This window comes from Mobula birostris, chromosome 4 (assembly GCF_030028105.1).
Source record: "Mobula birostris isolate sMobBir1 chromosome 4, sMobBir1.hap1, whole genome shotgun sequence".
In the NCBI taxonomy this organism is placed as follows: domain Eukaryota; kingdom Metazoa; phylum Chordata; class Chondrichthyes; order Myliobatiformes; family Myliobatidae; genus Mobula; species Mobula birostris.
Window position 1 is genome coordinate 27750445 of NC_092373.1, and position 15890 is coordinate 27766334.

General features: G+C 42.7%; 1 protein-coding gene across 1 annotated transcript in view; it reads right to left on the reverse strand.

Moving 5' to 3' along the window:
* Positions 1-15890, reverse strand: part of dner (delta/notch-like EGF repeat containing) — a 357439-nt gene that overhangs the window by 184514 nt on the left and 157035 nt on the right. The window contains exon 2 of the mRNA XM_072254507.1: positions 9594-9896. Within this exon, the coding sequence (XP_072110608.1) occupies positions 9594-9896 (303 nt within the window). The remainder of the gene's footprint in view (positions 1-9593; positions 9897-15890) is intronic.

The window sequence follows — 15890 nt, forward strand, 5'->3', positions numbered from 1 at the left end:
TTGGGGGAACTTAAAATCTAGAATCATATTAACACCAAGTTCTTAAAAAGTAATTTTAGTAGTAGTAAGCATGAAATAACTGGATTGCCATAGAAACCTTGCATGTTCTATAATGTGCTTCATTTGAGAAAATCTGCCGTCCTTCATCTGCTTCATGAAGGACGCCAGACCAACTAACGTGGTTGGCTTTTAACTGTCATTTTAGTTCAGGACAATTAGGGAAGGACAATAAATGCCAGTGTTGTCCACATTCAGTCAATAATGAAAAATAAAAAGAAAACTGGGTGGCTTGTTTTTCAGTTTTCTGCCTGCTTAAATCAAAATGGGTGGACAATACTTGGTAAGGGAACACATGTCTGTCTGAGTGTTGTATGAATCCAGTGGCTCCACATCTTAATCTGTATGTACTATATGTGTGCTTTTGATGAAAATGACATTGAGAATTAGCAAAATAACATCATAAGTGGAAGGTTTTATAAACAAAAGGAAATATTGTTGACAACTTAATATCGTTGGCAGAAAATATCCTTATTCTGTGACAAGTTTGAGCAATGAAATCTATTACCAGATGAAGCTGTAAGTTTCACAAAGACACCAAGTTGGAGCTGAACCGAAGGCAGGACATATTTTAAATAAGAGCTTGCAACAACATGGAGTGGTACGGAGCAGGGCAGTGTTTCAGTGTTGGAAGTTAAAATAAAACTGCTGCAGCAGAAGTTTCAAACTGTGGAAGCACCAGTGCCCTTGAATGGAAAAGCCTATAAATGGTACTGGATACAGCCCAGTCCATCACAGATAAAGCCCTCCCCACCACTGACAACATCTACAAAGAGTTCTAATGCAGGAGAGCAGCATCCATCATCAATGACCCCCATCAGGCTCCTCTGAATCAGTGTGGATAACTTCACTCACCCCAACACCGAACCAATTCCATAGCCTATGGACTCACTTTCAAGGACTCTGCAACTCAATTCCTGAATAATATTTATTGCTAATTTATCTATTTGACATGATACAAAATGATGATGATTTATCTATTATTATTATTTTGTATTTCTTTTTGTATTTGCACAATTTGTTGTCTTTTGCACATTGGCTGCTTGTCCAAATTTGCTTGTGTGTAGTTTTTCATTGATTCTATTGTGTTTCATTGTATTTACTGTGAATATCCACAAGAAAGTGGGCACGTGGCCAAGTGGTTAAGGCATTGGACTAGTGACCTGCAGGTCGTGAGTTCGAGCCACAGCCGAGAGAAGGTGTTGTGTCCTTGAGCAAGGCACTTAATCACACATTGCTCTGCGACGACACTGGTGCCAAGCTGTATGGGTCCTAATACCCTTCCCTTGGACAACATTGGTCTTGTGGAGAGGGGAGACTTGCAGCATGGGCAACTGCTGGTCTTCCATACAACCTTGCCCAGGCCTGCGCCCTGGAGAGTGAAGACTTTCCAGGCACAGATCCATGGTCTCGCAAGATTAACGGATGCCACAAGAAATTAATTTCATGGTTGCATATGGTGACATTATATATACGTATACTTTGATATTTAATTTACTTTGAACTTGAACTTTGAACCATACCACTAACCAGAAAGAAAATGATGAAAGCTTACTATGCAGGGAATGGTTGCAGAACATTGCTTTGTTAAAATTTGATGCTGGCTTCCTTCAAGGAGATTTTCAAGTATTGCCATGAATATTAGAATCTATTTCTTTAAATGTCAAGATGCCATTTTCATTGGGAATGGGAATAAAGTGGCTGCAGCAATCAGCACTAAAAATGACCTATGGCATAGAAGGGGACGAGGTTGATATTATAGACAGTTTATTCAAAGAAGATAGACCATATGAGACCATATGATATAGGAGCAGAATTAGGCCATTCAGCCCATCGAGTCTGCTCTGCCATTCCATCATGACTGATCCCGGATCCCACTCAACCCCATACACCTGCCTTCTCACCATGTCCTTTGATGCCCTGACCAATCAGGAAATGATCATCTTCCACATTAAACATAGGCACGGACTTGGCCTCCACAGTCTGTGGCAGAGCATTTCACAGATTCACTACTCTCTGGCCAAAGAAATTACTCCTTACTTCTGTTCTAAAGGGTCACCCCTCAGTTTTGAGGCTGTGCCCTCTAGTTCTAGATATCCTATCATAGGAAACATCCTCTCCACATCCACCCTATCTAGTCCTTTCAACATTCAGTAGGTTTCAATGAGATTCCAGTGAGTACAGGCCCAAGTCTGCCAAACACTCCTCATATGTTAACCCCTTCATTCTTAGAATCATCCTCCTGAACCTCCTCTGGACTCTCTCCAATGACAACACATCCATTCTGAGATATGGGGCCCAAAACTGTTGACAATACTCTAAGTCCAACCTGACTAGTGTCTTAAAGGCTCAGCATTATCTCCATTTAGATAATAGTCCGCACTATTGTTCCTATTACCAAAATGCATTATCGTACATTTCCCACTGTATTCCATCTGCCACTTTTTAGCCCATTCTTTCCAGTTTGTCTAAATCCTGCTGCAATCACATTGCTTCCTCAGCACTACCTACCCCTCCACCTATCTGCAAACTTTGCCACAAAGCCATCAATTCCAGTATCTAAATTACTGACAAACAATGTGAAAAGCAGCAGTCTCAAGATCAACCTCTGAGGAACATCACTAGTCACTGGCAGCCAACCAGAAAATGCCCCTTTTATTCCCACTCACTGCTTCCTACCTGTCAGTCATTCCTCTATCCATGTCAGTATCTTTCCTGTAACACCATGGGATTTTATCTTGTTAAGCAGCCTCATGTGTGGCACTTTATTAAACACCTTCTGAAAATCCAAGTAAATGACATCCACTGCCTCTCCTTTGTCCACCCTGCTTGTTATTTCCTGTTCCTGATGAAATCCAACCAATTTGTCAAGCAAGATTTCCCTTTACAGAAACCATGCTGACTTTGACTTATTTTATCACTTGTGTCCAAGTAGATCGAACCCTCAATCTTAATAATGGACTCCAACAATTTCCCAACCGCTGAGGTGAGACTAACTGGCCTAATTGGCAATCTTCCAGTCCTCTGGGACCATGCCAGAATCAAGTGATTCTTGAAAGATCATGACCAATACATCCATTATCTCTTCAGCGACCTCTCTCAGGACTCTGGGATGTAGTCCATCTGGACCAGGTGACTTGTCCGACTTAAGATTTTTGAGCAACACACATCAAAGTCGCCGGCGAATGCAGCAGGCCAGGCAGCACCCCCAGGAAGAGGCACAGCCAAACACATGACCAAAATCTTTGCTGCTGCTTGTGTGTGGTGGGGGGAGATAAGGGGGCTTTGGGGTTCTAATGTTTTTCCTGTCATTCATTCTTTGGGATTCTCTTCAGTTTTTGAGGATGTCTGCAAAGAGTAAGAATTTCAGGTTTTATACTGTATATATTCTCCGATATTAAATGGAACAATTAAACCACTGAAGGTATTTACTGCACCCAAGATGGCAAAATGCTACAAAAGAGGATGAATAAGCAAGCAGAGGACAGAATGCACAAAGGACAGTTGTGAATGAGAGACCACCCTGGACTACAAGAATGAGAACAGTATGTAGTCTCAAGACTGGAAATATGTTTTCACTCTGAAGATGGGCTAGTGGAAACTGAGCACCTGCCTACCTGACATCCGTCCACAGGGATCACTGCCTTCTACCACGGAGTGCCCCGACCGGGACCTTGGCCCCTGCTTTGATTCTTCATTTACTGCCCCTTACGTCTAACTCCAATCGTCCCTGTGCCTAAATCTAAACCTGTCCCCTAAATGCCTCCACTGCCCCCAAAACCATCCCTATGAACCTAAAAGACAACAACCAAGTCAGAACTACGACCTTGAGGCACATTGCAGCACAGAATAATGCTATGCCATCAAGAAGCAGTTGCAGATTTTCACAGCCTGCCCGCCTCAGTGGAAAGAGAGACATAGGAGACAGCAGATACTAGAACCTGGAGCAGAAAGCAAAATGTTGGAGGAATTCAGTATCTATAGAAGGAAATGGACAGTCAAGACCCTTCATCTAGACCAGGGCTTCCTAACCTATTTTAAGACAGTAGCCTTACCATTAATCAAGGGGCCCGTGGACAGCAGGTTGTGAACAGACATGAAAAAATCTACAGATGCTGGAAATCCAAATAACACAGACAAAATGCTGGAGGAACTCAGCAGGCCAGGGAGCGTCTGTGGAAAAGAGTAAACAGTCGACATTTTGGGCCAAGAACCTTCATCAGGACTAGAACCCTGATCTAGACCTATCAACCAGTTAAAGAACTTGACCCAAAATGATGATTGTCCATTTCTCTCTATGGATTGTTCCTGACCTGCTGAGTTCCTCCAGTATCTTGCTTGTTGCCTCAGTGGAAATGCAGAAGTACATATGTGCACAGCAATTGGATTATGAATACCATTCATAAGCTGAACTTGTGGAGAGAATATAGAGGGGATGTTTTGTGTCCCTCTAAATGATGTACATTAGAACCTTATACACGGTTAAGTGTCTGGTCTAATTGTGTATCCAGAATAGACTTCCTGGGTGTAACAAATGAGAACAGAGTACCTGGTAGACTTTTGGACATTTAATTACTAAGCCAAATCTCAGGATGTACAATTTGTTACTTTTGTTTGAAGACTCCAGAGTTTTAATGGAGTGGAGACCAAATTTTTTCTAATGCTCCAACTGATTCCTAAGCTCCGGAACCTGGGCCTTAGCACTCAGATCTGCAGCTGGATCTTCAACTTCCTCCCACAGACAGGACCCAGACTGTAAAAATAGGGGACAAGCTCTCCTCTACAATCACTCTGAGCACCGGTGCCCCACAAGGCTGTGTACTCAGCCCCCTGCTGTACTCACTGTACACCCATGATTGTGTAGCCAAGGTTCCATCAAACGCAATATATAAGTTTGCTGATGACATAACAATTGTAGGCCGTATCTCGGGTAATGATGAGTTTGAGTACAGAGAGGAAATTAAGAACCTGGTGGCATGGTGCGAAGACATTAACCTATCCCTCAACGTCAGCAAGACGAAGGCATTGGTTGTTGACTTCAGAAGGAGTAGTGGACCGCACGACCCAATTTACATCGGTGGTGTGCAAGTGGAACAGGTCAAAAGCTTTAAGTTCCTTGGGGTCAATATCACAAATGACTTGACTTGGTCCAGCCAAGCAGAGTCCACTGCCAAGAAGGCCCACCAGCGCCTTTACTTCCTGAGAAAATGAAAGAAATTTGGCCAGTCCCCTAAAACCCTCACTAATTTTTATTTTAAAGCATTCTTCTAGGGTGCATCACAACCTGGTATGGAAGTTGTCCTGTCCAAGACCGGAATAAGCTGCAGAAGGTCGTGAACATGGCGCAACACATCACACAAACCAATCTTCCATCCGTGGACTCACTTTACACCGCACGCTGTCGGAGCAGTGCTGCCAGGATAATCAAGGACACGACCCACCCAGTCAACACACTTTTCATCCCTCTTCCCTTGGGGAGAAGGCTCAGGAGCTTGAAGACTCATATGGCCAGATTTGGGAACAGCTTCTTTCCAACTGTGATAAGACTGCTGAACGGATCCTGACCCGGATCTGGGCTGTACCCTCCAAATATCCAGACCTGCATCTCGGTTTTTTTGCACTACCTTACTTTCCCTTTTCTATTTTCTATTTATGATTTATAATTTAAATTTTTAATATTTACTATCAATTTGTACTCCAGGGAGCGCGAAGCGCAGAATCAAATATCGCTGTGATGATTGTACACTCTAGTATCAATTGTTTGGCAACAATAAAGTAAAGTATTGCCTCACTTTAGGATGTGCTTCTTGGAGGAGGCAATACGATGACTAACAGAAGCAAGGAAATTGAGCAAAGAAGCATTGTTCTAGGTTCTCCCATAAAGGGACTAATTCTCTCCACATCAAGTGTCAAGTCATGTGAAGTTTATTGTCATTTAACATGTACATAATGTATCTAACCATATAATGTATATAGAAAGGAGACAACATTTCTTCGAACCAGGGGGTAAGGCACAGTAGTACACATAACACACGATAACTTATGAAGGTAAGGATAAAATCTACGGATGAATCACACATAAATAACAAACTAAAGTGCATTAATACTAAATATTTTAAGGTACAGAACAGATTAACCAGTGACATTTCGAATACGATGCGGCTGGGAGATCAGAAGCCTAATAGCCTGGGGGAAGAAACTGGTTCTCATCCTGACCGTTCTTGCTTTTATGCATTTGTCCTGTTGATCGTATTCTGTAGTTAAGTTGCTGCTCACTCTTTTTAAAGTCCAATCGTCCTTCCTAGTAAGGCAACTCATGTATGCCATGTCCTAATCTAGTCAACCTTCTCTAAGCTGCTCCCAAAGTATGAATATCCTAATTAGGGAGATAATGCTCTACGTCAAGAGTTCCCAACCTTTTTTATGTCATGGACCAATACCATTAAGCAAGGCGACCATGGTCTCCAGGTTGGGATCTCTGATCTACATGGTACTGTGGTTGTGGTTTTCCCAGTGCCCTCCTGTGATGTACCTTGAACTATCTCACTACATTAAAGGGTTACAGTATGTGCTATTACAAATTGCACTCTGCTTACTGTGCATAGAAGGAAAGATAGCAAGGTATAAAAGACCCAAGACCCAGTCCTGATAGAGGATCATGACCAAAAATGCTGACTATCCCTTTGCTTCCACAGGTGATGACTGACTTGCTGAGTTCCTCCAGCAGTTTTTTTTCTGCTTGAAAATAAACTAGGTTTAGAAGGCATGTATGAAAATGTGAGGGGCATAAAATAGTGTGAATATGCTCAGTCTTTTTCCCAAGGTTGCAAAACCAAGAACCAGAGAGCATAGGGGAAAGATTTAACAGGAACTTGAGGGGAGGAGGGGAAGATGGCGGCGCGGCCTCTCCGGTGATGAATATCTGTAATCCGTCAAGTAGGATGCCATGCACAATTCTGATTTGATGGAGGCAGACGTGACAGCACGGAGGAACATCTGGTGAAACTTCTGAAATGTCTGCTTCGCTGCCGCTGCTACTGTGCGATCCGAAATCTCCGGAGGGGAAGGCCCTGAATCCTTGGCTTTGCCTGTTGCTTGGCAGCCGGGGCCGGGGTCAAAGTACTCAGCAGAGATGGTGCTCGGTGTGGGAGGGCTGGTCAGAGGCTCGAAGTTTTCGGACGGACTCAGAGTCGGACTGTGGTTGGGTGCTTCCAGGATGCTGCATCGGCAAGTTTGTGGCACTGGAAGCTCATGGCAGGGAGAGTTTCTTCCTTCTACTGTCTGCGTGAGATGTTGGGGCTATCGGGACTTAGAGACATTTTTTTTTACCATGCCCATGGTCTGTTCTTAACAAATTACGGTATTGGTTTGCACTGTTGTAACTATATGTTATAATTATGTGGTTTTTGCCAGTTTTAGTCTTGGTCTGTCTTGTGTTTCTGAGATATCATACCGGAGGAACATTGTATCATTTTTTAATGCATGCATTTCTAAATGACAATAAACGAGGACTGAGTGTCCTCATAATCTAAACTGTTTTTACACTGAGGGTGGTATGTATGTGGAATAACCTGCCAGAGGAATTGATCAAGGCAGGTACAATAGCAACTTTTAAAAGACAGTTGGATAAGTACATGGGTTGGAAAAGTTTAGAAGGTTATAGGACAAACATTGTCAAATGGCGTTAGCTCGGTGGGGCCTTTTGGTGGGTATGTACCAGTTGGGCCAAAGGGCTTGTTTCCATGATAAATGTCTCTATGATTTCATGACTCCATGACACCACTGTGACAACTAGCAGTCCTGATAGATTTAACGGAGTGGTTAAATTACTTGCACAGAAATCCAGAAACCTGGAGTGATAATCCAGAGACTGGACTTCAGATTTCCCTGCTTTAGCTGAAATATTTAAATTCAGTTAATCAAATAGGTCTAGAATAGTAACAAAACTACATGATTACTGCAAAATCTCAGTAGTTCACTAATGCTCTTTGAGGAAGGATTGGAGCTGTGCTGAGATCTTAGAAATAGTGCAGCTGGAATTGATCATAATTGAAAACAAGAATTAAAATTTAGTAACATTCAAAATGGATGACAGACACAGTGGCAACTGAGTTTAAGATTAGTAAGTTTGCGGAGGGTGGATAGTGGAAGGCTGATGAAGAGGGCTTGCAAGAGGAGACAGATCCACGGGCAGGATGAGCAGGTGGGCTGCAGCAGAGACACACACAAACAATGTAGAAACTGAGTGATCTTGTTGAAGGATAGGATTTATTAAGTTCAAATATCAAGGTTATTGACTGGTGCTATTAAGAGTGTTATTAGTGGTCAGGGAACTGATGAAGGGGACATAATATGTGGCAGTGACCAATAACCCAATTGTTCTTCCTAATATTTAGCTGGGAGGCTGATACAAAGAGTTTGATTAAGAATCATGGAAAGGCGATGGGATAACATTGGACTGTGTAAAACTATGTTGGACTATGCAAGCAGCTACAGGTTTTAAACATTGTATAATGATTAGGAAGTAGGTACCCAGTGGTGAGGAACTGGTTTTCCAGTCTTGGAAATATTGCTTCCATCGACCTCTTGAGAGAAATCTGCATGACTGATTAAGTACCTGCTTTCTAATTGTGATTCAAAAACATAAAATATAGAACAGTATGGGCTCTCCAGCCCATGAGGTTGTGCCAACCTTTATAAAACTGCTCCACGATCAATCTATCCCTTGCCTCCTACATAACACATATCACTCTATTTTTCATTAATTCATGAATCTTTTAAATGCCTCAATATACCTGCCTCTACAGTCACACTCTGCGGTGCGTTCTAGGCATCACGCTCTGGTGTAAGAAAAAACTACCCCTTGCATCTCCCCTAAACTTTCCTCTACTCACCTTAAATGGATGTCTCTGGTATTGGCCACTGCCACCCTGGGTAAATGGTACTGACTGTCCACTCTATCTATGCCTCTCACAATCTTACACACCTCTATCAAATTGCCCCTCATTCTCTGTCACTCCAAAGACAAAGGCCCTAGCATGTACAAACATTTCTCATATGACATGTTCTCTTACCCAGGCAGCATCCCGTTAAATCTCATCTGCACCCTCTCTGTGAATTTTAACTCCTGTCAAGAGCTGTTGTATATCCAGTTCCTTTAAATTATAATTTAGAGATTCTTCGTTAAAATGAAGATTGCCTTTTGTTCTTGCTTCATTTTACATTGATCATTTACTTGAGTGCACAATTATAGTATCCCTGATAAACAGATTGATCTTAATGTATACTGGTAGATGGCTTTCTTTCAAGTGGGGAAACAGCTGGATCCATTTCTGAAAACGGTACGATGGTACAGAAAGCCATCACTGGGTGAATCTGCAGTACAAACACCCTTTCTAGGTATTAGATTCTGGAATTTGCCTGTGTTAACTGGAGAGAGGACATTATTATGTTTTGCACAAGGCGAGCATGTGTCTCAAGAAATAATCCTGACCAGAAATTTCACATGTATTGAATTTAGCATGAAGTTTCCTTACCTCTTTGAGGTCCCAAGTTAGGTTTGCAACAATATGCCCCTTTGCTGGCTGCCAAGAGGACAATGTAGTTGTTTGCAATGAGGACGTGTACAAGGTTGCATTGGGAAACATAGATGTTGAGACTGGCTCCGGTTGCCATGACAGCGGCGTAGACTGTGTCCAGACAGGGGCAGGAGTACTTTGTGGAGGCTGGTCACAGTTTTCACCTTGATAGCCTTCTTCACAAATACAAACATAGCCATCAATGTGGCTGCTGCAGTTGCCATGGTGACAGGGATTGCTTGCACATTCATCTATTCGATCCTGGAAACAAAAAGAAAGACCACGAGGATTACTTATGTTTATTCATCCTGTTGGAGTTAGGTTTGCTTTTCCAGCCACAAGAGTGTGGGTCGAGCCTTGAAAATACTTATATATGCATTAACTTCCCTTCAACAGTCAAAATACATGTATTGTAATATGCACAACATTCCCAATTGAAAGTAGCAGCAACCTGCATATTCCCAGGCATCTTTGATGCTTCTGTGTAAATGATCACTGGGAAGCAGTTTGGGACTAATTTTGCCTCCAGTTTTCTGTCTGTTCCTGAGCTGAATACCTCCCATTGACAACACAGCTTCTAAGGCAGTCATCAGAGAAAGAGTTCTTTTAGTCATAGCTCCGCATGACGCAAGGCTTTAGCATGTCAAAACACCGTTCCATCATCCCATTCGATGCTGGTAGAAGAATTACTCAGCTGAGGTGTTAATGATAGTGCTGAGACTACATCCGCTGATGAGGCATCTGTCAAGCAGTAGGCTGTGAGACGATTTCTACCGAAGAACAAGGTTAACTAATGTATTATTAGAGAATCATTCAATGCATAAAAATAAAAAGCAATATTGATGTTTAAAATGAGTAGAGGCCTGTGTATGAATCTATTTTTTAGTTTGTACATCCATCCACTAGAAGGCATCGATCATAATACAATAGCTCCTGCCAAGCTCTTCCTCGGTTATCACGTCTCTCATCCCTTAGTCGGAATGAAAACCTGCAAAAAATTGCATTCTGACTCTTTCCAACATTGACAACAAAACTGAATAGGTAGCGATGTTCAAAACTGAAAATACGTTTGTTTCTCTCTCCATATACACTGCCTGGCATGCTCATTATTTCTGTTTTTATGACTGATTTCTGGCAGCTGTAGTATTTTTTTTATATCCCATGTACAATTTCAATTTAACTGGAGGCTGTCTTCCAGATTACAAATGGCAGTCAAATTTGCACTGATGCATCTCCATTTGTTTGTGGCATCTGATCTCTGGTGTTTCATCCTTTGGTTTCAGTCAAAGGGAAGGAAATGTCTGGTTATACCACACCTGATCTGATTGTACAGAATGACTGTAACATACATAGAGTTATACAATGAAGAGTGAGGTCCTTTGGCCCATTGAGTGCAGCCATGGGGCACCATCTGCATTGATCCTATAATAGTGCAATTTTTCTTATTCTCCTCAGATTCCCCTCAACTCTCTACAATTTCTACCACTTATCTAGACACGAGGAGCAATTTACAGTGGCTAATTTAGATTATGAGAACACTGTCCTCTTTTATTGTCATTTAGAAATGCATATGTGCATTAAGAAATGATACAATGTTTCTACGGAGTGATATCACAGAAAACAGGACAAACCAAAGACTAACACTGACAGAACCACATAATTATAACATATAGTTACAGCAGTGCAAAGCAATATCATAATTTGATAAAGAACAGACCATGGGCACAGTAAAAAAAAAGTCTCAAAGTCCTGAGTCGATCGACTCCCGAGTCCCCGATAGCAGGCAGCAAAAGGGACAAACTCCCTGCCATAAACCTCCAGGCACCGTCAACTTGCTGATGCCTTGGAAGCAGCCGACCCCAGCTGACCCTGAGTCCATCCGTCCGAAAACTTCGAGCTTCCGACCAGCCTCTCTAATACAGCCTCCCGAGCACCATCCTCTGCCGAGCGCCTTCGACCTCGCCCCAACCGCTGAAACAAGCAAAGCCAAGGATTTCGGGGCCTTCAGCTCCGGAGATTCTGGTTACCACACAGTAGCAACGGCCAAACCCACCAAAATGGCGCATCTTTCAGATGCAGGGGGAAAGGCAGGCAACCAGATGAAACTCACACTATCACCGTGAGGACATGCAAATTGTACACAGACAGAACAAGGTCAGGGTTGAACCCAGATCACTGGAGCAGTGAAGCTGCAGGACTACTAGCTGCTCCATTGTGCCATCCCACTGTGCCAGTGACAGATCTTCGGTGGTCCTGAAGGTACTAAATCTTGAGCTTGTCATTTGAATCTGAATCAGTGTTAATATCATTGGCATAGGCCGTGAAATTTGTTGTTTAGCAGTAGCAGGACATTCTAATACATAGTAATAAAAAAACTATAAATTACAATAAGAAATACATATAAAATTCAATTAAATAAGTAATGCAAAAAAAGAAAAAAAATAGTAAGGTAGTCAACGTGGGTTCAATGTCCATTCAGAAATCTGATGACAGAGAAGAGACTCAAACAAAACTGGTCTCACACATTCAATGACACAAAAGGTTCTGAAGATGATGGAAATCTTGAGCAACACACACAAAATGACAGAGGAACTCAGCCGGTCAGGCAGCATCTATGGAGGGAAATAAACAGTTGACATTTTGGGCTGCGACCTGATGGACGTTCTCAGCCCAAAACATCAACTGTTTATTTTCCTCCATAGATGCTGCCTGACCTGCTGAGTTTCTCCAGCATTTCATGTAATCAGTGATTTGCCCTGGTGATCACATTCCTGGTGTTACATCTCAGACGATACAGGACCATCTCCTTCAAAGTGACGACCATGAGTTCTGGTGTTCATCTTGTGTTTCTTCTCCTTCACTTGTTTGGAACACAATGCAGCACGCTCGAGTTCACCAAATCATGCCTGCGCATCAATTGTTAACGCTGCCTATCCTGCAGCATGTGTGGAGCTTTCTGGTAGCAACATGCAAATTCCTAAATTCTTAATTTCACTTTGTGTCATAATTTTCACACTTTTGACCGTCCTTTTCACCAACCCATTTGACCCTGGGTGAAGAGGAGCTGCATGCGCAACCTTGATTCTATTCATAGAACATAGAACATTACAGCACAGGAAAAGGCCCCTCAGCCCATAATGTTGTGCCTAGCCAACTAAAGAAGTAATCAAATGGATAACTAAGCTAATCTCTTCTGCTTACACCAGCGGTCCCCAACCACCGGGCCGCAAAGCACGTGCTACCAGGCTGTGAGGAATCGGTATGATTTGGCGATATGAGTCAGCTGCACCGTTCCTCATTCCCTGTCACACCCACTGTTGAGCTTGAACGCACGCAAGGTCATTAACCACGTGTCATCCATGTCAGAGCGGGAAGGAGATCAACTCCTCGAGCTTGCAAATGACGGCGGGCTGAAAAGTATGTTTGACATAACATCTCTGCCGGCATTCTGGATCAAAGCCAAGGCTAAATATCCTGAGATAGCCACGAGAGCACTGAAAACGTTGCTTCCAACATATTTCTACGAAGTGGAGTTTCCTGCAATGAATGCAACAAATTGCGGAATAGACTGGACATAAGGAACCCCCTTCGAGTATCACTGTCTCCCATCACTGTCTTGTTGCAGGAAAACAAGCCCAGGGCTCCCACTGATTCAGCGATATTGGCGTGTTGCAATGATTTTATATGTTCATACGGGGAAAATATGTGCTGTGTGTTTAATATCCAAACGTTACTTAAAGTGTTATGATGCTATTGACTTATATAACCATATAACAATTACAGCACAGAAAAAGGCCATGTCGGCCCTTCTAGTCCGTGCTAAACGCTACTCTCACCTAGTCCCACTCAGCCCATAACCCTCCATTCCTTTCCTGTCCGTATACTTATCCAATTTTTCTTTAAATGATAATATCAAACCTGCCTCTACCACTTCTACTGGAAGTTCATTCAACACTTACTTCAAGCTCCCCTGTCCTCCCCTGATAATTGACTTATCACTATATTCATGTGAGGAAAATATGCGCTGTGTGTTTAATATTAAATTCATTAGAAAAACCCTTTTAGAAACAAAATTGAGTGTAATAGCCACTTATCATCTATATTCGGGTCGTGATTAACACCCCCCACCCCCCGAACAGAATCACCAAAAACCATTTGCAGGGAAAAAATCGGCAAGTACACGCATGCGCACTGGTGCCCGTGCAAGGGTTCATGGTCATTGTAGTCTTTCTCTGGGTAAACACAATGTATTTGACTGTTACTCTTGCCTGTTGGCAACCCTACACCCCCACCCCCGGGGTCAGCCGGTCTGCAAGAATATTGTCAATATTAAACCGGTCCACAGTGCAAAAAAGGTTGGGGACCCCTGGCTTACACGATGCGCATATCCTTCCATTTTCCTCACATTCATGTGCCTATCGAAATGTCTCTTAAAAGTCTCTCACAGTTCTGCCTCTAACACCACTTCAGGCAGTGCATTCCAGACACTCACCACTATCTGTGTAAAACACTGGTCCCTCACATCTCTTCTGAAATTATCCACTCTCATCTCAAATGCTTGCTCTATAGATCAGGGATTCCCAACTTTTTTTAAGCCATGGACCCCTACCATTAACAAAGGGGGTCCATGGACCCCTACCATTAACCGAGGGGGTCTATGGACTCCAGGCTCGAAACCTCTGCTCTATAGGATCTTGACAACATCTGCCGCTCCAACGAAAGCAACCCATGTTTGTCCAACCTTTCATTATTCTGCACCTTTACCAAAGCCTTGACATCCTTCCCATAATGTGGCAACCAGAACTGTATGCAATACTCCAGATGTGGCCTTACTAGAGTTTTATAAAGCTGCAACATAACTTCCTGACTTTTGACTTTTGAACTCAATGCCTTGACCAATAAAGGCAAGCATGCAGACAGCTTCTTAACCACCCTATACACCTGTGTAGTCAATTTCAACACAGTTGAGCATCTTGCCCTAACAGTGGCAACATGAGTCACAGTCTCTTTGCATGTGACCTATCAAGGTGCAACACTTTGTATTTGGCTGGGTTAAACTCCAGCTGCCATTTCTCTGCAACTGATTGATGACAGCTCAGCATTCAATGCCATCATCTCCTCAAAACTAATCAATAAGCTCCAAGACCTTGGCCTCAATATCTCCTTGTGCAATTGGATCCTGGATTTCCTCACTTGCAGAATCCAGTCAGTTTGGATTGGCAGCAACATTTCTTCCACGATCTCCTTCAGCACAGGAGCACCACAAGGCTGTGTGTGTAGCCCCCTACTCTACTTGCTTTACGCCTATGATTGTGTGGCTAAGCATAGCTCCAATGCCATATTCAAGTTTGCTGCCTACACTACTGTCGTAGGCAGAATCAAAGATGGTGACAAATCAGCATATAGGAGGGAGATTGACAATCTGGCAGAGTACTGTCATAACAACAACCTCTTATTCAATGTCAGCAAGACCAAGGAGCTTATGATAGACTTCAGGAGAAGGAAACCAGACATCCATGAGCTAGTCTTCATTGGAAGATCAGAGAAGTAGACATCCATGAGCTAGTCTTCATTGGAAGATCAGAGGGTAGAACTTTAAATTCCTAGGTACTATTATTTCAAAGGATCTGTTCTGGGCCTGGCATGTAAGTGCAATTATGAAGAAAGCATGGCAACGCCTCTACTTCCTTAAGAGGTTGAGGAGATTCAGCCTGACATCTAAAACTTTGACTAACTTCTATAGATGTGTAGTGGAGAATATATTGACTGGCTGCATCATAGCCTAGTATGGAAACACTAATCTCCTCGAACGGAAAACCCTACAAAAAGTAGTGGATATGGCCCAGTCCTTCACAGATAAAGCCCTCCTAACGACTGAGCACATTGACACGAAAAGCTGCCGCTGGAAAGCTGCATCCATCATCAGGGTCCCATGCCACTCTTCTCGCTGCTGCCATCAGGAACAAGGTTCAAGCACCTCAGAGTCACACCACCATGTTCAGGAACAGTCAACCATCATGAACCAAAGGGATTAACTTCACTTACTCCATCACTGAACTGTTCCCACAACCAATGGACTCACTTTCAAGGACTCTTCATCTCATGTTCTTGGTATTTATTGCTGATTTACTTATTGTTATTATTTCCTCTTTTTTGTATTTGCAGTCTGTTGCTTTCTGCACTCTGGTTGAATATCTTATTTGGGCGGTCTTTTATTGATTCTGTTATTATTATTCTATAGATTTATTGAGAATG